General features: G+C 26.6%; 1 protein-coding gene across 1 annotated transcript in view; it reads right to left on the bottom strand.

Annotated features, from left to right (window-relative positions):
* Positions 1 to 388: 388 nt before the first annotated feature.
* The window catches only part of LOC113387635 (teneurin-a-like), a 186,849-nt gene continuing 162,866 nt past the window's right edge, over positions 389 to 24,371 (bottom strand). Inside the window, 6 exon segments of the mRNA XM_026624990.1 lie at positions 389 to 1,408; positions 1,916 to 2,270; positions 2,374 to 2,527; positions 2,966 to 3,166; positions 4,772 to 4,974; positions 8,455 to 8,743. Coding sequence (XP_026480775.1) covers positions 483 to 1,408; positions 1,916 to 2,270; positions 2,374 to 2,527; positions 2,966 to 3,166; positions 4,772 to 4,974; positions 8,455 to 8,743 — 2,128 coding nt within the window. The 3' untranslated portion in view covers positions 389 to 482.

Genomic DNA, 24,371 nt, shown 5'->3' with positions numbered 1-24,371 from the left:
CATTTATAGGAAATGCTTTTTGTGCATGTGGTACTTATTTCATAATGTGTGGATATGTTTAAATTCGTTTTAGATCACACAACTTTCTAAAATGCGAATAAATATTTTTTTGTTAGTTACTTATATTTAATTTATGAACTTTATGTATAAATTTATTTTAAAAATAATTCTATTGCAAGTTGAAAAAACTTCAAAATAAATTCCAGGTTTCAAATCTATCGAATATAAGCATATCACAAGCATTATAAATATAATTACATAACATTTAAACACATGCAGTTGGCCACATTATTATGAAACAAATTTGATTTGGATAAAATGTCCAATTTGGCATCGTTGAATATTTTTAAATATAATAAAATTCCTAAATGCATATCAGTTAAACATTATATCATTGGTTCTAGTTTACTGACAATGACCGATCATAATTCAGTCTAAAGCTCTGGAGTAAAAGTCTTTTCAAGCAATAATTTATATTTATACTAGCAACCAGTACCTGATCCGCAAAACCTTTTGCGTCGTTTCATAGAATTGTGACCGCCTTTGTTATTAACAAAGCGAATATTGTATGGATCTTCAGCGAGTTCAGGGTACTGTAAAACATTATGTACATACTCACCATCATATTGGTTTGCATAACCTGATTTAAGGATTTCTTCCACTTCCGAAGGAGCCCAGTCCACTGCTCCAGACAATCCTGCTTTTAGTGCCTCCTTTTCTCGGTGCCAAGCCTTGCGAACTGCTGATAATTTTGCATGATGGAGAAGCCTCTGTCTTTCTCTATCAACTGTCGTTCCGTACCGTAAATTAATCACAGCATGCGGGCCATGGATTTTGACATCCAAATAATCAGCACCACTGCCATTTTCACGAGCAATTTCATGGAATGTTGTATTTACTTGACCCTGTAACCGTTTTAATTGCTGTCGATCCTCAGCAGATTTCCAAGTATCTTCTTTGACAAAGAAGAATGCATCTTGTTGACCACCATGAACTACCAAACTAAATTCCAAAAGCAGAGATCTATTGAAAACAGAAGTATAAACATCTCGGTATATAGCATTTGCAGCAGGAACACTCGATACAATAGCACGTCCTTGTGTTGTCCTGGATACTACAATGCCTTTGCCAAAAGGTGGTTCGGATGCTGCACCAATTTTGTTGAAAGTTGGTTCTGACCCATCTAATTTTAACGAAGACTCTGAAGGTCCTGATAATTGTCTGCTGTTAGATAAATGTTCTCGAGCAAACTGCGATAAAAATCCGGAAACAATGGTCAGAGGCGCATGACCGGTCAGATCAGGTAAGTTGGCACTAGGTAATGAAGGATTAAGAATAGAATCGGCATTCAATTGCGGTGCTAAACTCTTCAAATTGTATCCTAATCGATTCAGCCACTCCCAAGCACCTAAAAATAGATTATTTTATATTCATTTTTATATTCATTTATTTTTATTAAGCAGTTTTATTTTAATTTAACAAATGTAAAACGACAATATTAACTGTTTAGCATATGCAGTTAAAAGTAACATAAATTAATTTTCGTTTAGATACAAAAACAAAACCAAAAGTGCTATGCCATGCATTATAAAAAATATTAAAATCAATTGCGCCAGGTTTCAGTGAATTGAATGAATTTCAGATATACAAACATAATTGTGTTCGATGATGAACTTGGTAATTTTTGGCTGATTTTATATTTATCGTAATTAATCAACACGATCTCGCAAATAGATTACAAAATGTTTCTAGACAGTTCACAATTATTTCAGAAAAAATCTAAAAATTTGATCTTGCGCAAAATTAAATATGAATCTTGAAGACAAATAAGGGAATCAGAAATTTATGAATTCCGAAGTAAAAAATAAAATGCATAATATGTATTATCAATAATAAGTTGAATGAAATCTGCTACCTGTAGGCCTGTGATTATCATGTTGCACATTGATAGGATCATTGCCATTGTATCTATAAAGATGCAGATGAGTTGGTGATGCTACTTTTTGCAACATTTTCTCCCATTGTGGAGTCATCCATTGGCCTATAAGTGGATCATAAACACCACCGCCTGGCATATGTACAAGAGAAGTAACTTGATCTAGAAGACCACCACAGAAGTCAACAGGTAAATATAAATATGGATTAGAATCGTAAACAATATGACCATATGGAGATCTCATTATTTCTCTGACACCCTCGCCGTATTGATTGAATACCATTATTGGTGTGCCACATTGATCAGTTGCCACATAATATCTATGACGATAGACCTGCAACAATTTTTATAGATCAAATAATGGAAAATGAGAAAAACAAATAGTTTTGTTTAAAAAGTTAGTGAAAGCAGTTTTCCAATAAATAATTCATATTAACCTGAGCATAAATTAAATGTCCTCTATCATCATAGGTGAGTGTCATTAATTTTCCATCCCTCGGTGAATATATTTGACTAACTTCATACAAGCGTTCTTGGTTGGTGTAGAAAAATTGCGTAACATTGCCAAAGTTATCCTTCCGTGTAGTAAGCCTTTAAAAATATACATAACTGACTTAGATATGAAGTCTAGATAAGTTATTTTCAAAGAAAGAGCTGCAGAATTTAGGACTTTTATTACAATTCTTTTAGTTAATTTTTTTTTAAAAAGTCAAAGCATTTTAAAAAAACATCTTAGAAAGATAATAATGATGTAAATTTATAAAATTTGGCTAACCAAATAATGTAGGTTAATTATTTTCAAAAACATTGTTTTATTAATTAAATATTCTTTCACGCATATAATAAATAGCTATAATAACTATATAGATTCAACAAAATTAAGCATAAGTTTTCCGTTTTATAAATTGTTTAATTTTATTATCATTGCAAAAAAATCGTATAATTTGAAAAAGACGAAGAAAATATACAATAAAGTGGTATAATATTTCTACTTGTAAGTTAACAAAAGCACTAAAAACAATTATTTACCTGTCAATATGATCATAATAGTATCGAACATCGAATCGACCCCGTTTGGTCGCACGGGTCAAAAGACCTCTCGCATTATAACGGAACCTCTCTTCTCGGGCGTTTTGAGCAACTAGACCTCTAGACTCATATTTGTATTGACCTTCGCCAAATTTCATAATACGATCTTGGTTATTGTATTCCATAGGAATCGTATTACCTCTGCAAAAAATAGCATAAATAATGGATACTTAAACACAAAACATGAAAAATTCAAATGTGTATGAATAAATGAAAAATGAATTATTATTGATCAGTTTCTGCATCTAGCTAATAGTATGAGATTATCGAAACTCACATCTAATAAACAGCAAAAGGATTTACATTTAAGCATAATTATAAAAGGTGCATAATTTTAATTTTTAAAGGCACTTAGCAAAGAAAGTAAAAAAATCTTTGAACACTATGATAAACAATACTAATATATTATAAGAGTAGGAGATTGTTTAAAAAAAAATCATTTGGCAGAATAAATTCAAGTGATATTATGCTCAAAGCATAAATTAACAAAATTGATTTTATTTGTTTATTTTATTTATATCTAATCATAAACTCAACCACTATTTTATAGGGTTTCAAGCCATCCTAAAACAATTTGGCTAATATTCGTACGACGAAATGTTAGCAAATAAATAATTTTAAATGAATTCTTGGTTTTAATTCTGCCCAATGAATAGAATACGCAAATTAAACTACGTTTGAAATTAAATTTAATTAAACAAATGTTTTTGTTTAGCAAGATTGCTTGCTAAAGATAAGCTATCAGAGGACTTGATTATTTGGCCACTTTTAAAGATCGTATCACATACAACGCAAAATTCATTATCCCATTTCATTTCGTTACCGATTTCAACAGCTTTAAATATTGTACATATTCAATCAAGTATATTAAAAATACAAATTATTATGTATGCACTATAAAAAATAGAATTTACGGTCTACTAAAATATAAAGTTCTAACAAAAAAAATTATCACCTGGCGAGTAATATTATCTAACTCTCAAAATTGTCCAATATTTAATTATTGAAAATTATATAGATTAAATTAAAATTTATAACAAAAAAAATTAAAATTTATAACAGTAGAAAAAATATAAAAATGTTTTGTTTAAATTTTAAAACTAAATAGGATTAAAAATATCTATAAGTTACAAAAAAATAATGAAATTAAATTCGATTAGGTTGTTTATAAAAGCAATTTAATCAAAATATTCATAAACGAAACGAAGTTGTAAGCAATATGTATAACAATTTGAAAATGATCGATATACATCAGAATTTCTGAAGCGTATTATTATTATTACAAACAGATAACTTAAAATTTGAAAATATAAGTCAAGAAAGATAAAATCATAGTATTTTACAAATTAGTAAAATAATATTGTAATACTATTCATATTTCATATAATACACATATCAGTAGAAATTAGTATTTAACAGGAACATTTATATTAGTTTTGCATATGTGATTGCAATAAAATTCATATTAATATTTTACTAAAATGAAATATAAGTTGTGCCATATTTCTACAATTGTAAAATATCAAAAACTACAGAAGTCAATGGACAAGTGAGCTACTGCAAGATTGTACCAAATTGTACCAAACAATTTTTAAAGATGCAGTGTGATTTATAGATAGGAACCAATAAAATATATTCACGGAGTTTCAAGAAAAATAAATTACGATCAAATAAATATGCAGGTATACAAATCATATATGAAATAGAAAAAATAAAATTAATTATTCGACATAAAATCATTCTCACCTGTATGTTAAGGAGAGCATGTTGCCATTATCATCATATCGGAATCCCCAAGGTTCTTGGGCTTCGACTCCAATAAGTTGACCATCACAATCCCAAGTATAATTCTTCATGTTAGTATAAGTATTAACACCAACATTTCTCGTATAAGTTCGAGTTTGAGAAATTCTGCCACGAGAATCTCGTGAAAATTCCATACGGAATACCTGCAATGACGAAAGTTTCATTTTGTAATTTTGTGAGAAAAAAACATTCAAAATTAGAACTACGAGTTGGTAAAAAAGATCAACAGTATACATTTAAGAACTCTAAAATACAATATCTTTTCCTATCTTTAGCATATAATGGGCACTTTATAAATATAATTATTATAATAAGAATATATCAAGAATGAACCAATTAAAAAACGATTTAAAAGGGTGTAAACACGAGCAGCCTTTAGTTATAACAAAAATTATTAATATAGTAATACGCGTGGCTTTTTATAAAACTTTCAATTTATTATAATTATCATTGCGTAAAAACTAGTAATCAGTGCAAATTTGTTATATGTAAAATCAATATTAACAGCTAATTAATTAAAATTGATTCTAATGTGATTCAAAGAAAAAATATAAAATAAGTATTAATTCACAAAGCTATTATAAAATGGAAGTTGGAATATAAATTTTACCACAAAATATTGGCTACTTTGTTTTATTTTTTTACTAAAATATAACAAGTAAATATTGATAAAAATAAGTCATGATATAAAATCTTATATTATATTAAAAATTCTATGTGCGGAATAAGGTTGTATTCTAAGAAATTAATCTCATTGTTTGATAATCTTACCACCCTGTTTTTCGGATTCATAAAATCTTATTAAAAAAATTATTGTAAACTTTTCTTCAAATATTATGGAGAAAATTATGTTCAATGTTGACAAAATTGAAATGCACCGCAACCAACTTTTCCAACCTTACTTTTGTAAAACTTTTGTAAAACAGCTGTGTTTTTTGTTCGAGTGAACGTTAATTATATAGAGGAAAGGATTTAATAATATTGTATTCGTCTGGCATGTAAAACTAGTAATTGAAAATAATTAAAATGGTAAGCATTAATGAATTAAATAAATTAATAAGTTTAATATCTATGTCTTTCATGATAACTATGTATTTCAGAATAAACACAAAATTTTTAAGAATCAGAATGAATCAGTGCTTTGAGAACAAAAATGTTTATTAATAATAAGTAATAAGCATTTTCTTGATATGTTCTATATTTAGGTTTTCAATCAAGAATAAAATATTTTGATATCATAATAAGATTAATTTAAAAAAAATCAAAGATCAAATCAAGTATAACCTCTGACACATGGTATATAATTTATTGTAAAATGATGTAGTTGAGAAAAAAAATTATTTACCAGAATTAGAATACAACACTATTCATCAGACTGTAACCTTCCACTGAATAAAAACTGCATGATATGAAATAATTCGCTATTAAAATGGGTTAATATTAGATAAACTTTGTTTAAAAGTTTAATAAAACTATTAAATAATTTGCAATATTATTAAAAACTGCTCAGAAAAAGGAAATAATTGAATAAAATGTAATGAAACAAAAGTTTAATAAACACATCAACTCAATATGTGTTCGAGAATATAAAAACTAAAGTTTAACAGTTTTAAAATAAAATTAATTAATATAGTAAGGAGAATCAAATCGTAAAAGAAAATACCGGTATTAAAAATTATGCAATAAGACATATAAAATACACAAATTCAGTCCAATAAAAATAAGACTAGGAAACATCGATATCATATTATCAACAAAACTAGCGGTATGTCAAATGCTTTTTTCCAAAAACTTTATAAGACCAGTACAGCAGAGTTAATAGTTATAAATGTTGCTACAAATTTTGAGTATCAGTATGAATACAATCAATTTATTTTCATAAAACTTTTTCTAAAAACTTCTATGGTGAATATGCGAAAATTAAATTTACTTAGAAGTAAAATATATTTTAAAATAATACATTAAAGTTTTAGACTTTTTATATCTTTCTGTTCCGTCGGTTCCGATTAAAAATAATGTGCAAACCATGAATAATTTTTTTTGTATTGCTTAACACAGTTTAAGAAAAAATTATAAAATTTAGTTCTTAGTTAGCGTATCAGTGGTAAAAGTATAGTAGTATTAATAGTATTAAGTTATAAATCTCTTCAGTTTGACGGTGTGATTAAATATTTCACGACTCTTACATGCAGATTCAACTGCGTCTTTTAAATTTGGATATACATTTTCACTTTCGTCTTAATAAATATGCATATTTTTATTTCATATTGTATTGAATTTAATATAAAATTCACTCACATTAATTGAAAATTTATTTTCTATGTATGCTAGAATAAAATTCTATAGATAAAATAATATGTAGTGCAATTCTCTGCAATAACAAAACTAAGCATTAAAATCAATGTTTTGAAAACCAACATAAAAGTTTCATACATATCATAAAACAAAATTTGTTCGACACATTTAAAAAAACTGATTCAAAAAAAATATAATTCAAAATCAATCGAAGAAAACTTAAAGATAATAAATATTTAACAATTTCATGATAATTCAAGTTTGATTTGTATATATAGCAAGTAGTAACAGACGTTTTTTAATAGGATCATCAATGATATTAAAATATTTTTTGTTTTGACTAGACATGTAAAACGTTCTGCAAAATATTGTCATACCAACTGTCACGCTGGCTGACGCAGTAAACAGAATTGTGCAGGTGTGTCATTTTTAACTGGCAATATAAAATTGCACTATCATAAAATATGGGTTTGCGTTATGATTATCGACTAATTTTAAATTGCATGCATCTAATTCGTTTCAGATTTACCAATCTTTGATAATTTGTAACAATTTTTGTGGTTACTCAATTGTTTAGATAGTTATCTCGAATAAGGTAAAAAAAATCACACTATAACATGCAATAAATTGGTATTGTCTGGTATGTGAAAAAATCAAGTGGAAAAGGTTGAGTGAAATTTTTGATTTCCAAGATGTGGGTATTTGTAAATTGTATCACAAAATTACTATATCTCTCATATGTATCAATTGTAGTTTACGTGTACTAAGAAAAAACAATTATTTACTTTGAAAACGTGCTGATTTTTTTAGAAAAAAGCAGAGAATAAATTATCAGAGGTATAGTATCGTCTATGATGTTACAACTAGCCAAACACGGGGTAAGTTGTAACACCGAACTCTTTCTAAAGAACAATAAATAACGAACAATAGTTATAGAATTACTTTTAATTGATTTGGTAGAGGAATAGTTACAGCGTCTATCCATCTTCATTCCGTAAAAATATAATCAGAAAATCTCAATATATATTACTTTAAAAAAAAAGTTACAACAAGCCCCTAGTAGCTTCCCTGTAAAAATGTTCATATATGTACTAGATCGAGTAGATGACTAGTCATACCGAAAAAATTGGGAAAGCAAAAAAAATGAAAATGGACAACTTTGGAAACGAATATAATTAATGTTTAATTGAAGGTTTCATTTATTAAACCTGATATATTAAGAATAAATCAATATAAAAATCGGATATAAAAGATGTAGAATAAGGCAGTTTTTGGTTCAAAACACAAAACATTCGTGTTAAAAGGTGCATCATTTTTTCTATACTGACCTCCATTCGGTGTATTGTGACGGAGACCCTTTGTTCCAGGCAACGTTCATCGGTTTCCCGAACAAAACTGCCAGTTCCATCAAAGACGTTTGTCTCTCCAGGGCGTGGTCGGCTTACCCGAAATTGGCCAATTTGCGAGGCCGCACCTGTTATCGGATCCCAGGCCAAACCATGTGCAGGTAAAGTCTGCCCACCAATTCGGCCTTGAATTGAACTGACGCGGAAATTGGAGTCATATTCGTATGTGAATTTGGCGTTACTCAGGCCGGTTTTAGCGCTGAAGTCAAGCCTGGAAATAAAATATATATATTTTTACAAAATAAATCTAAATGACATTCTCATTATCAAACACATCAAACTTTAAAATTATGTATTATTAAATTAAAACTAAAATATTATATCGTATATTTTATTTTACATTAAGGCTGATAACAAAAAAATTAACAAAATTGTGGTTTCCCATAATCAAGCATCAAAAGGTACGCTTATATGGGAATAATAAGTTCACATTATATTAATTGACATCAACACAAGTTCAGGTTAAAATAGATTTAGAAATAATCATTACAAACATATACAGTATAATCAATATATAGCACATGTAAAGAATACAATAAAATCTTCAGTATTAGAACGAGTTTTTCATTTATATGGTCCACTACATTTCTATTTATAAGGTTTGACAAATGTCACAGTTCACAGAAGACGACAAATGTCACAGAAGAACGTAAAGTATCAAAAAACATGTTTGTATCATCATAAATTATTTCATAATCCAAATAACTTCTAAATAGTAAAATTTCATTTTCTAAATTCTGAATAGTAAAATTTAACAAAAATTTCCTTATGTTGTTCAGGTACTAATTCTGGTATTGGAAAAAAGTATTTTCTTAATTAGTTCCCGAGCAGACTATATAGAAGTTCTGGTGATACACAAAAATGCAACTGAATTGGAAACACACAAAACATTGAAATTTATTACAATATGGACTCGTGATAGAGATGTGAAGACAAGATGGAGAACCAACCGAATCCGGCATAAAAATTACAGAGAGCATAAAATAAAAATGATATAATACACGAAGTGGATAAACAACTACCAGAAATGCAATTAAAGAAAATATGTTCCTTTGATATAACTATATAACGATCCGGAGTATATTGCAATTTTAGTTGCAATACACTGATAGCTATAGCTCATTAATCACTTAGAACTCTATAGTAAGAGTTGATATTTTTAATAGAGAAAAATTATATTATAAAGTAAAAATATGTTTGCCTTGAATTAATATCTAAATCAAGAATAATTTAATTATGTATTTGTGTATTTGGAAAATTTCTGTATTCACTTTATATAATTTTATATTATATTTAAATAATATTATTCGATTTTTTTTTATTTCCCAGACTGTTTTGACTAGATGAAACAAAAATCGCTGGAAGGTACAAAAAGTATAACAAAAATTAAATTTGAAAACTGTTTTGAAAACTGGACAAAAAAGATTAAACAAGAGTATTTACAGTCAAGTGGATTCCTTCAAAGGTGCTATAAATTTGGTTTAAAAAAAATGATCAATAAAAAAGTTATAACACAATTCGGGTTATTTTTGAGTCCCCCCTCGTACATAATAAATTTGTATTATGTATTCAATGTAAATATAAAATAGATATATTTATTTTTAATGTTTGATATGTTTACAATTTAATGATGTGATTTATTTATAAATAATAAAAATAACCATTCGATAATTGTTTTCAAAGTTTTTTTTATAAATTTTTATTGATTTAAAAATAAAAAGATAAGAAATATGAATAATTTGTGAAAATTTAAGTGTTTTAGTTAGATATTATAGATTTATATGTTATTTGATTATTATTTGATTTTTGTGTTTGTGTTTGATTTATTTGTATACCATAGAATTAAAAATAATGCTTTCAACAAGATGGATATTGGAAATGATATTCAAAAAGAAATACTAATTTTATCGCCCACTGAATTTATTGAGGAAAAAATCATTGACTACTAAAATATTTCAAACTAAATTATTGAAAGAATAAATCAAAAATAGAAATCCAATCGCAAAATGAGGTAGATCTAGCACAGGCTTCGTTTGGAATAGAAGCAACATGCAAATCGCCGAATTACTAGTTTGATACTTCAGCCTTGAAAAATGTTAATTTGCGACCTATGTTCGTTGGCTCACAAGAGCTCACTGGAGGCACAGAGACAGAATTTTGGAAAATTTACGTGGCAACTAAAATATTTTCGGTTGAGCTGTGATTTTATTGCCAGGTGATTTTCTTCAAACTATTCCAGTTATTCCTCGATCAACTATTGCTGATGAACTGAACGCATGTTTCAAATCATCAAATTCATGGCTTCACATTAAAAAACTCTAATTAACAATCAACATGTGTTCGTGTTTATAGAGCACTTGATGGATATTGGAAATGGTAAAATCGCAGGTTAGTGCCTAAAAAGGGTTAATAACGTTGCCCGCAGATTTTTGCTACTTCACAAACACGAACAACTATTAAAGAAAATATGTCCATTTGATATAGCTATATAACAATCCGTATATATATATATATATATATATATAAATATATATATATATATAAAATAATAGAATAAAATGAAAAAATGTCTGTCTTGAAGTAATATCTACATCAAGAATAATATAATAAAATATGAACATTATGAAAATGCACGCTTGTTATATAGTTTCAATTAAATTTAAAAGGATATTTGAGATTAGTATTTGAAAAATTTCTGTATTCATATTGTAAACATAACTTATATTCAAGTAATATTAAACGACTTTTTTCATTCGAAAAGAGGAGCTTAATGCGTATTTCCGGGCATAAACCAACGATTTCATAATCTTAATTGGCTGAATGGACGGCCAATATTGGCGGCAAAAAACAAAGATGTCGATGATCTCAATGCAACAATTCAAAATTTACTTCCAGAGGAGTGCTTTACTTTTACATCTATAGATACTGCTATAATTCAGGATAACGTACTTAACTATCCTTAAGAATTTTTAAATTCATTACAATTGCTCGGGCTTTCACGATGTAGTTTACATTTGGGGGTAGGATCAGTTGCCATTATTCTACGTAATATAAATTAACTGAAATATAGTTAGGCTATGAAATAATAATGAGTTTGGCTATGAAAAATTTAATTAATAATGTACACGAAGCAAAAATCATTAATAGAAAATACAAAGAGAGTAATTTTCAGTACACATGGCATACTCAAAAAATGCATTTTTGATCGGTATAAGAGAAGCTAATTGGAAATATTAAATATGTTATATTAATACATTCATATTATCATTGCACATTGATAAAATGAGTATGAATAAATTGGACAAAAAAATTGCATGGCAGAATAAGAATTGAATAGACATAGCTTAACAAACTTCGTAAATAATATGTAAAAATATTTTCATGGCATGAAAGGTACATGTTATTGATGGCGAAATGTATGTATAATCAAAAAGAGTTGTTAATGAATGTATTTGTTTCACTTAATTCTAACAATAAGTTGTATTAAGCGGTAATGATTATTATAAGAGCTAAAGCTTACAATATGTATTTGTGATATATAAAACATTTAGGTAAATATAATTTAAAATGTATCATATATATCCAGATTTAACAATAAAATAATATTTAAAGTTTTTCATAATGCAGAACAACCATAAATCCGTAGATTAAATATGTATTTCAAATAGTTGCGTATGTTTACATTATTTTTAAATACATGTGCAAATATTTAAATAAATCATATAATCAAATGTTAAGCATTAATAAAATGCTATATTCCAGATGATTAAAAGTTTTAAAGTAGAAAATTTTGAATCAATTTGTCGCACGTTCGCAGTTAAGTATGCAGCAATATTAATTTTTGCATCATAAAAAATGACGTTTTTCGGTTGCAATTTATCAGCATCAATGCCAAAAGCTAAATTACTTACATTCCTGAGGTCTTTATGATTTAAGTTTTACATAAATTTTAACGCCAAAATTAAATTTCATATTCTTTATCAAAGGAGTAAAAATGTTTCATATAGAAACAATAAATTTTTGCATAATGCCTTCGATCCAAATAAAAAAAATTATTCAAATTGTCAAACAAATTATTTAATTAATCGTTACGCCAATTAGATTCAAATAAAAAAAATATTTAATTTGTCAAGCAAATTATTTAATTTATCAAGTTTACTTGAAAAAAAAGAAAACGTATGCTAAATTGTAAAATTCAATCTAATGTTATAAATAAAACGATTTTATAAAATTTCAAAGATATAAAAAGATAGAACAACTTTTTTATTGATTTTTTTAATATATGAAACAAACATCACTCATTGAATAATAATATCAAACATAATCAATTATTATTATCCTACACGTATTTCCTAAAAGATTTTTCAAACGTGTAAAAAAATAATTCATGGTTGCGCAGACCTAAGTCGGTGAAAACCCGTTTCAATTTCTTTTTACATCCAAAAATGTTTGAAACAGTAAAATATATGCTTTGAAATAAAATCTATATGAAGTTCAAAATAAAATTTAATAAAGCTTTTCAAAAAATATTTTAGAACAAAACATAATAACGACGAATTATAATTTATTATTCACGATCTTAAATATTCTTTGCACTAATATTCCAAACAAAATGTGGGAAAAGGCAATATTTATGGAAAATGGGCAAAATTGTAACGTATTGTAACATATACGTGCCCGGGGGGGTCCGCGATTCAAATTCCATTGGTGGCGAAAAATTTGTACTGTCAAATTGAAAAAATGAAGTACAGAATATGAATAGTTGAGCCTGAGATATTGAAGTAAAAAAAAAAAAAATCACATGAAGATGAGGTAAATGAAGAAATAAAAAAAAATAAATCAGTTGAAGAGAATTAGAAGCTGAAGAGAAAGTATAAGATTAGGAGAGAGAGAATGAAGAGATCAGTTAAAGGAAGAATTGTGTAATAAATAGAATCCTTATGAAGAAATATTGTATATATTCTAAGAGTCCAAAATCTCTTTAAACTTTTTTAAACAAAAACAATATCATGGCTATACCATTAAACAACTATCATAATATTCAATTTCTTAAAAATGAATACATTTAGGAATATGTAAAAATATAGACATGGAAGACTCGCAAATATAGTACAGGCTTAACCAAGGATGTCAAAACAGCATTATAATTATCCCGATGTCATGGATAGATAATGTGAGTTTAATAGAAATTTACTAAACCCGGTAAAGCCAAAACAAGAATAAAAAGAAAAGTACAATATGCATCGTAAACAATTACAATGAAATGAATAAGCATCATAATCAAATATAGCTATGGAAAATGGAAATTTAGCTATGGAAAATGGAAAATTGCAATTTCCATGAATAATGCAATATTCTTCAAAAAATATCGTGGATACAAATGCTCAAAGCAAAATATGTATCACACGATTATTTTAATAAAATATTAGCATTTGAATATTTAAAAATATTATTTATTTGAAAATGTTACATACTATAAATATGCAATATAAGCTTTACGTATTTCTTTACTTATTACTTCATACTAATATAAGCATCATTTTATGAATATAGATATAGAATTTTTGACTACAATCAAATTTGATAAAATAGAGTATAAGCGTTAAATATATTGAATATAAAATATGTGCGCAAAAATATTAAAATCTTCAAGATCAACCTGCGAAAGACGGAGGGTAGTATGTTCACAAAAAGGACACTACGACAGACACTGGCAAAATGAAAGTAATGAACCATGAAGTTAATTGGCCCAAAGAAGATGAAATATCTTGGCCAGACCCTATAACCAGAGTCTCAGCTACACCAAACACACGAACATAAAAATTGGATGCAAAGAGGTATCTGTTGAGACTTCTCTTGAACCATAAAAGCTTGCTGATCAAAAAAATAACAAATAACACTATATCTGATATAAAGTAGAAATTAAATACACCGCTACTGTATGGAATGCGACAACAAAGACGATATGAAAACTGCAGACAACACAAAACAAGACATTCAGACTAGTACTAGATATATCGAGAGACCCACTGTCAAGACACCACTATTCAACAAAGTACATGCACGAACTGACTGGCGTACCGACAGTACAGAATTACATAAAAAAGCTCACTGAGGATTTTTACCTCAAATTTAAGAATCACGTTTTGCGACACCATATCGCAAAAAAATAGTTTGGTATGGCAAACACGTCATGCCAAAATATATGTTGATCGATTTACAACGAAAATTGAAGTAAACTATCATTAAAAATATTTTTATGAGATTTATTTAAAAAAATGTCAAACATTTCCTTTTTTTGTCACCTGTAATAGTAAGATTATATATAAATGATAACGTGTAATGAAAAAGTAAAAAAAACTACGGGTTTTGACTTAACGTATGAACCAATCCACCTTATGGAACATTCATATTATATAATAAAATTTGTGTTTTTGAACTTGATCTTTTGAACTATATACGCAAAAACTAGGTTTCATATACATTTTAACAGAGTCAAAATAGGATTAATATGTACCTACTCTATCTATTTGCAGCATTGCCAGAACCATTGAAAGCTATGTATGATCTAGATCTACCGCTGAATATATTTTTTTTAGAAATTTAATGAAAAAATATTAATTTACAATTCTCTCTTCCAAATGATCACTATCTAAGCATAAAGTTGTAAATTGAAAATAAATTTTAAAATCAAAATTTTCAAAATGATTAGGTTAGGTTTTATACGTTGTTGTAAGACCGTATAATTATAAACTTCAAAATATAACAATTCTTCCAACATGTTAAATTAATTTTTGATTTGTTTGTAAAAACATTCAAAAATTTGAATAAAGCATTCGATTTTCTCCATCTTCCAATGTTTCATTGTTCAAATTTAACGAAATTATTTTTTAAAATATTTCAAAGAATTCTAAAAATATATAACAATTTCAAATTGTTTCTGAAAGTTTTTTATACTGTTAATTAGACATAGGAAAATCCAGTAAATTGCCCTTAGATAGACAAAATGCAATACACCACAAGTTTATTTGTGCATTTTACATTGAATAAAGTAGTAAAAAATCAATATTTTAAATAATTTTGAGAGCTTTGACATAGACAGATATACAGATTTATGGTTTACTATATAAATTTATATACGCGTCAATAATTTACAATTACGTGTTTTCCTATATCAACAATTTTATACTGGATCACTTGTGATAGTTTATATTATATAAAATTAATAATATTTCATTTACATATTTCATAAACAGATATTTTAAGAGAAAAAATTGTATTTGTAAATTGCATTCAGAAAAAAATGTAAATTGCAATCAGGAAAAAATTAGTAAAGAGGTTTAAAATATGTAAAGGTTGAAAAATTACACACCGGGAGTAAGAAAAAATGCCTTAAACTAGATAATAAATAATCGAAGAAACAAAGTAGATAAAACATGCCGCATAATATATAAATCTGGATATTTTGTTTAATATAGAATATAGTTTTCAGAATTATCGTTGATCGTAAAAATTTTGTCTATCATAGATTATTTACAAATAAAAATCATTATTGGGCAAAACCGATCAGAATATTATATAATGAAAGTACACTGAAAAAAGATATTTCAATATAGGCACTTGGTATTATATATCAGAATAGCAATAATAATTTTAATGGCGATTATATAGAGTAATTTCACCATCATATTAGTAAAAAAAATTTTTTTTTTTTTAAATATGAATGCTTAAAAAAGGTACTTATTTAAAAATGTTAAATATGAACAAAATCATAATAAAACTAGTTTAAAATATATTACCTAACAATAATGTTAAATCAAGACTTGTGTAAAACAGCACGAATAATTATAATGCATAATTTTAATGATAATATAATTTAATATAGTCAAAAACGATGCTGTTCCAAATGCCGAATATTCGAAATAAATTTGAAGCAAAATAATTAAAATTTAATAAATGATCAATAAAAAGCACTGCGCATTAATGCGTTATAATTATAACGATTCGGTTTGAAAGTTAAATTGGAAAATAGTTTAGAAACACACAATTTAGGATTGCATTTATTTGAAGGTTTTATATAAATAAAAACTATATAAAAAAATTTAAGTTATTTTAGGAAACCTCATGTCGTAAATATTTTAATCTAATAAATAATATAGTTAAATAAAAATATATAAATTCATAAGAAAAAATACTTCATGTAGTTGGATGGGTGTTTTAATAGTGGCGATTAAGATCATTTTGATTATATCCATAAACTGAGCAATACAAATATTTTAATTTTAAACAAAAATTTATAAACAAATATAAAACTTTTTCTAAAATTTCTTAAAAACTAAACACAAAGTAATAAGAAAAAGTTGATACCAAAACACAGTTAAATTAATCAAATATGTTGTACTATTCTTTAAAATATTATTCGTTTGAAGGTTTGCTCTTAATGATTCTTTGTCGTCGAATGTTCTACAAGAATGTGACTTTACATGTACACTTTTAAATTCCAAGTATCCTCTATTATATTCAATCATGTATTATTTTCATAAAAGTGTATTTGTTAATTTTTTTCCAAATTTTCAATTCGACTTTTTGAACTAAAATGAAGCTTGAATTAATTTAAAAAATATTATAATAATTTTATAGTAAAATAGACAAAAATCTAAAAAAAAAACAAAATGTTTGTCTCGTTCAAATTTATCATAGCAAAAGTATATGTACAAAAAAGCATGTTTCACTAATTGTAAATCTAGTACTAAACAAATCGAGAAACTCAGTGATAACTCACTAATATTATGAAAAATACATAGTATATGATAAACCAACAGTTTACGACTATATCAAGAAGCTTATTGATAATTTTTATCTCAAATATAGAGATCACAAAAATAATAATTTCAAAGAGCTATAAAAATTTCCAAGCAAAATAGTTAGTATGGCAAACACGCATCCAGATCAAACCAAAGCGACAATTGAAACATACAATGTTTTTGCATTTTTTTAAAGACTAAACTATTTCTTTTTATCACACGTATATTATTGTATTCAAATTCAAAATGTTATATGACTGAAAATGTAACAGTAATACCTAAGGGTACCAAACTGACGTATCAATGACAATATATATATAATATCCACGTTATATAATAAAATATATGTTTTAGAACTTGAACTTTAAATACAATTTAAAAAGTTAATAAGCAAAAGTATTAAGACATTTTACTTTATATATATAAAAAAAACTAATATATCCAAAAGAAAACTAATTAAAAATAAGTTTATGCATGTAAATTTCATGCAACGACAAGCGTATCCATATTATTGCGGCTAATTCGATATTATATTATTATTAGTTTTAGGCATTTTGCTTGGAATCGTTCGTATTTCCATTTTCATGAAATATATTAAATTATTGTAGAATTTAAGTATTGAGTTTATTTAATATTAGAAATAGTATCTAATTTGCCTGTAATCAAAGGTTACAGGTTTCAATAAAGCCTTACGTTTTGCTTGCAAAATGCGTATCGCGTTGAAAATCAATAATATTTTGATATAGCAACGTTAAAAATGTATTGCAAAACAAAATTGTTTTAACTATTAAATTCCATAGTGCCAAAAATAATATTTTGCAATTATTTTCAAACAAAATTAAATATTTGGTCAATTTAACACTAAACCGACCGACAATTCATGTATAACTATACCTATCGCACGGTTAAATTGACCTACTATGTAAAAGTTATCTATATTATTAATTCATTCAGATAAAGATTGTTTGTTTAGTGTATATGAAATAAAGAAATATTCATGTAGTTTCTTCTACATTTATTTTCATATAATTTCTAAAAGAAATTATAATAAAAAATGCAAATAAAATTAAAAATTTGTACCGAACGCCATATGTGTACATAATTAGGCTATAAATTAAACACGAATATAATTGTTGTATCGTCACTGTTATAAAATTTTATTTGATTCTATTTAATTTTATTTTGGTCCACAAAAAACCGAACGCGTTGACAACAATTTGATTTTCGAGTTAGAAAATTAACTGAAACAAAAATTTGTGCCTAAAAATGCTCCTCTACACAATTTATGCACTTATCCAGCTATGTTCAAAATGATAAAATATACCTAAAGTTACCATGTAAAAATTTTCGATTTAATGTTACATTTCTTAGCCATCTGGTTTGCTACATTTTCAACAAATAATGTACTAATACAAAATCTAATATTTATATATTATAGTTTTCGGTACACTTTTGCTGCTTTCTCCTATTGCTATTATGTTTGAATCTCGGGAGAAGCATTTTTTCGGTTTACTTTTATTAAACATGAAATTAATGAAATTTGATTTATACAAATGTCTTCAAAATTTGTGAACAAATTTAACAGTATTAGAACAATGAACTATCTATATGAGCCATTGATTAATGAAAATTGATTTATTCTAATTAATAATTTACTAAAAAATAATTTTGTTCAAACTTTGTGAACGAATTTATCAACACAAGAACAACGAACTATCCACTGAAGAATTGAACAATTTTTCTTTTTGTCTCTTCATTTATTATAAATGTATTATCAACTTCACACACCATCCAGTACTTTTCTCTTCTCGTCCATTTGGTATGTTTTAAATAAATCCAAATTTGTATAATATTTGGATACATTTTGACGGAAACAACTGCCCAAATAACATTATTGTCCACCGGTTAAATTAACCGATCGCGGCAGTCAGGTCACGTAATTTTTGTTGAAAAATACAAAACCAGTGAAGATAATATTATTAGTATACTCTAAGAATTGTCATAGTTTGAAAATTATATTTTAACGTTTAAAAATATTTAAGTTATACACAAAGTTTGAAACGGTCAATTTGACCGGCGTCGGTAGGTTGGTTTAGTGTTAAGCAACTTACCTTTCTTCTACTAAAAGTCCAGCAGCATATCTATAATCCCAACGATATTCTAATTCTGTGTCTCGATGTAGAACTGAGCTGGGTGCTCCACTAACAGGCGAATAAGAAAATTCACTTCTGCCGTCACCATGTAAGAGTTCGGCCAATTTTCCGGAAGCATGGTACCGGTAAAGAACTCGGGCTCCATCACCAGGAAAAACAGTCTGAAGCAAGGCTCCGGAGTGCGAGTAATGCCGAGTGTAACATCGAGATGCACCAGGAGGTGTGTATGTGAATCGTAGGAAACCTGGTATTAAATAATATTTTATATATTTATTGAATGTTGAACTATGCTTTCATTCATAGATATTATGCATGTCAACAATAAAGTAAAATTGATCAAAATGTTAAATAAAATATTTTATACCTATTTTTGAAAACCATGTAAACTACACGCAATGATCCATAACAAAAATATTTATAATTTGATAATAATCTTCATACTAAAAGTTGTACTTGAGTTTATCTGAATGCGAAATTTATTCAGATCCTTTAGCAAAGTTTGTAGTAAATATTGTGCACATAATAAATTATTGATAAAATAATATGATTCTAAAATAGGGTAGAGAGGAAACCCCTAAAGGTCCGCGGGTGAAAAGGCTTTCAACTAAACTCTGATAATATTTCAAAAATTCTGCTAAATATTTAAAAATACAGGAAAATTCGAATACATTTTGTGTCCCACAAAACGACGACAAAAAGATCTTTACAAATAAAGTTTTTTTTTATAAAAAAGAGAGGTTATATAAAAAAACTGTTGAATCTAACTTAAAATTAATAATACATCTAATAAAACAATTCAGTTACGCATACTCAAAAATTCACAACCAAAAAACCTAACAACGAAAGTAAATACTTCTGTTAAAGATTTTTAAACATTATATTTGATTGTAATCATATTATATTAAGTGTACTTGAGTTTATTATCTGAATGCAAAATTTATTCAGATCCTTTAGCAAAGTTTGTAGTAAATTATGTATGATTGCAGTTTATGTGCCGATAATAACTTTGTAAAAATAAAGGTCAGGGCTAATATATCTTTTTACCTCTACTTTCAAATATTGTTATAAAATTATAAACTTGTTTTTGAGATATCGGTGGTGAAACCCCTCTACCCTATGCTATCCAGATCTACAAATTTCCAAAATTAAAAGTAAAGCAAATAAATTCAAAATTCGATATCAATAAATATTGCTGCAAATTATGACACGATTTTGAATGTAAATCGGAAAACTACAAAACGAATAAACTGAAAATTGTAATATGCTATGCATAATTTGTTTTAGTATTCAATCAATCATATTTTTTGCTGAATAATTTTCTAAACGAATGCGTGATTACTATAAATTATAAAAGTTTAAGATTACACATAACTCTGGATCAATAAAAGTATGACATTTTCATTATGTTTATGAATAATAATTAAAACAAGCATTACAATTTATTAGTTTGAAACAAATATCTTATATTGCAGCAATGGGAATTACTGTCATTCAGATATACAAATCAACATAAAATTAAAGAAAATTATTTTAAAATTCGACACTAATTCAAAGTGCTTTCGCTTAAAAAAATCGAACAACGCAATTTTACATATGCTATTTAAAAATGGCAACAATAAATCTTTATTGCTTAATTTTTAAATGATCAATATCAATTTGAAATTTGACAAGTTGAAAACACTTAGAATTAAATAAAATTTTATTATTTTCAATATGTTTATAAAAAAATTATCAAAATAATTTAATCAAGACTTGTTATTAGTATTATTTTAGTGATCTTGTATTTAGCATTAGTGTTATGTGTTTCATAAAAACACTCTTTAGTATTTTCATAAAATACAATAAAGTATAAAATTCCATAAAAGTACAATATAAAAAAATAAGAATGCACAAGTTATTGTATAGGATAATTATTTCACAAAATCTACAAAATGTAAATGTGGATTGAATACTACGCTCATTTAATATAATCGAATCATTAATATTGATAATAATAGCAGACTCATACTTATATAAAAGTAGAAGTATAAGTGTTAAAAATCATCATTAAAAATAGAAAATGACGCAAAAATCCCGTATTGTGATATATATTTGAAACCTATTAAATGATGTTATAAAATTAAAACCAGAAAATAATATATGCTACATAAATAATGATATGATTGAAATCTTAAATTTGCATGATAACCAATTTTGAAACAGATATAAATCACGATAATAAAGAAACAAATATCACGATAGAATTGTAAAGTTTGGAAATTTAGATTAAAAACTCTCGCGTTGTAATATATATTTGAAAGCGATTAAATGATGTTATAAAATTAAAGCCAGAAAACAATATATGCTACATAAATAATGACATGATTGAAATCTTAAATTTCATGCTAACCAAGTTTGAAATAGATATAAATATTGCAGAAACAAATATCACAATGGTATTGTAAAGTTCAGAAATTTAGAAAATGACTTAATAATCTCACATTGTGATATATATTTGAAAGCGATAAAATGATGTTATAAAATTAAAATCAGAAAATATTATATGCTACATAAATAATGATATGATTGAAATCTTAAATTCCACGTTAATCAAGATTGAAACAGATATAAATATTGCAGAAACAAATATTACGATAGATTTGTAAAGTTCAAAATGTTATATAATTATGGATTAATTAAATAAAAAAGAGACATATTGGATATTATGTGGCAAAGATTTTAGTTTTTAAGCCAATAGAATAATTTAATTCTGAAATTAAATGAAAAATTACGTGGTTATAATATTACCAGATACTGGTAATTTGAAATTTTGCTAAACACAAAATGAAAATATATATAAAAAAAAATAGAACATATATGTTGGGTTCATATATTTTCTCAAGCTCTAAGAGTTACGAATGCATTTTTGAAAAATGTGTTCTGAACATATTTCGAATTTTAATAATTTAAATTGACTTTAATCTCTAATTAAATATGTCTATACATATACTAAAACTTCATTTTCTTTATTAACGTTAGTTATATTGAAACATTAAAATAATGTGAATCAACCAAAGCATGATAGATATGAAATGCGATGAATTTTAATCATGTATAAAAATACATCTGAAAACAATAGCGGCATATTTTATTACATTTCATAAAAATTCATTTTTTTATATTTTTACTGCCTCTACAACTGATACTTTTCTACTAAATAATAATAAGTACCACCGATCCTAGCACTAATATTGCTATTACTTCCGTAACTCGTAATATTTACACATAAAAATCTTTTTTCAGAAAGCTTAGAAATAATTCTTCTTAAAGCCTTGTAACCCAGAGAAATAAATTTTCGAAGCAAAACAAATTTATATTACTTATTTCCTCTCAATCCAATAACTAAATATAAATATTCAATGTGGAGCACTATCATTGAAGATACAAGAAGATAAAGAAGATAAAAAAGGATATAGGATATAAAAATGAGAAGCATATAAAATTTCAAGAAGCATTCAAAAATTATTATAGAATTTTTACCACTGGTAACGGAAACTGTTCATATGATGCAGTTTCCCGTAATATACGCCGAATAATATATGCACAATAAACAGCATTCAAAAGGGATACTATTATTTTACGCGCCCTATGATTTACAGTAAAAAATATCAATTTGGAAGTATCTTACTACAGTCACGTCCGCAGCAGTGATTCCCATACAATGGGTTAAAAACGTCTAATTAAAAATTTCAATATTAAAATTGTTAGCAAAAATTAAAAGTTAAAGTACAGATAAAAATATGACTTATATCGTCACGTTCTATTACTTCGCATAAGACATGTTATTAATTTTTTAAAATCATGGTTTGTCATAATTGTCAAGAACATGGCAATAAATGAATAATTCAGTTAGAATCAAATGATTTAAAAATGGTGAATATAAAAGTCAAAGATAAAATGAAAGATAGCGACATTAATGGATGCTTTAAAGAGGATCCGAACCATCGAAAAAATAGTAAGATACTAATCCTGAAAGCTCATATCATGCCCAAAAGCTCATTCAACCGACATTCATTGAATCGTAAATTAAGCTATAAAAATACCATAAAATCTTCCATATTCAACACCTATCAAATGTTTACAAAATGAATCAAACTTCCATTAAATAATATGATAAAAATTGAAGAATGCAGACTAAATTAAACAAAACCGAGTGCAATAATAGATATAAATCAAGATGTTATGAGCATTGCACAAGACAATATAAAAATTATTACATAAAACAACAGAGGGAATGAACTTCCGAGAGACATAAATTATCTGGATGGATTATCAGAATCTGAATTGAGATATCAACAGATAGAATCAGAGACAATAACTAGCATAGTGCAAGTTTTTGTTGAAACTTATCGAAATGAGTGACTTCAATAATTGTTGTGAACGTATTTATTAATCAAGTGGATTAATAATAACCAGAGAAATTTGAAAAATTTGCAAGGTGACTACTTAAGTAAGTAATTAAAGTATGATGTCTCTTTCACTGACAGATTTGATTAACTAGATCTAGGCGACCAACAATAAGAGAGTATATCAAGCAGCGAGTTATTAGCTATTACACCAGAATTAGGTATAGTGCATTGGCGAAAAGTGCACCGGAAATAATTGTACCAGAAGTGAACCAGTTTTAAGTGCACCGGAAGTAATTGCACCAGTTGTAAGTGCACCGGCGGTAATTGCACCAGTTGTAAATGCACCGGAAGTAATTGCACCCAAAGTAAGAGCGCCTGAGTAGTGTTGTGCAATAGTGGGTGTGGACCGGAAATGAATGCAATAAAGAAGAGCGAATTGCACCAAGTGCATTAAAAGAAAAAACTTTGGAATAAAATATTATGATGTCTAGTAA

This window comes from Ctenocephalides felis, unplaced genomic scaffold (assembly GCF_003426905.1).
Source record: "Ctenocephalides felis isolate EL2017-DRISC unplaced genomic scaffold, ASM342690v1 CF-g0.4_SCAFFOLD_03572, whole genome shotgun sequence".
In the NCBI taxonomy this organism is placed as follows: Eukaryota; Metazoa; Arthropoda; class Insecta; order Siphonaptera; family Pulicidae; genus Ctenocephalides; species Ctenocephalides felis.
The sequence above is the reverse complement of the archived record's forward strand: the minus strand, read 5'-3'. Positions and strand labels throughout refer to the sequence as shown.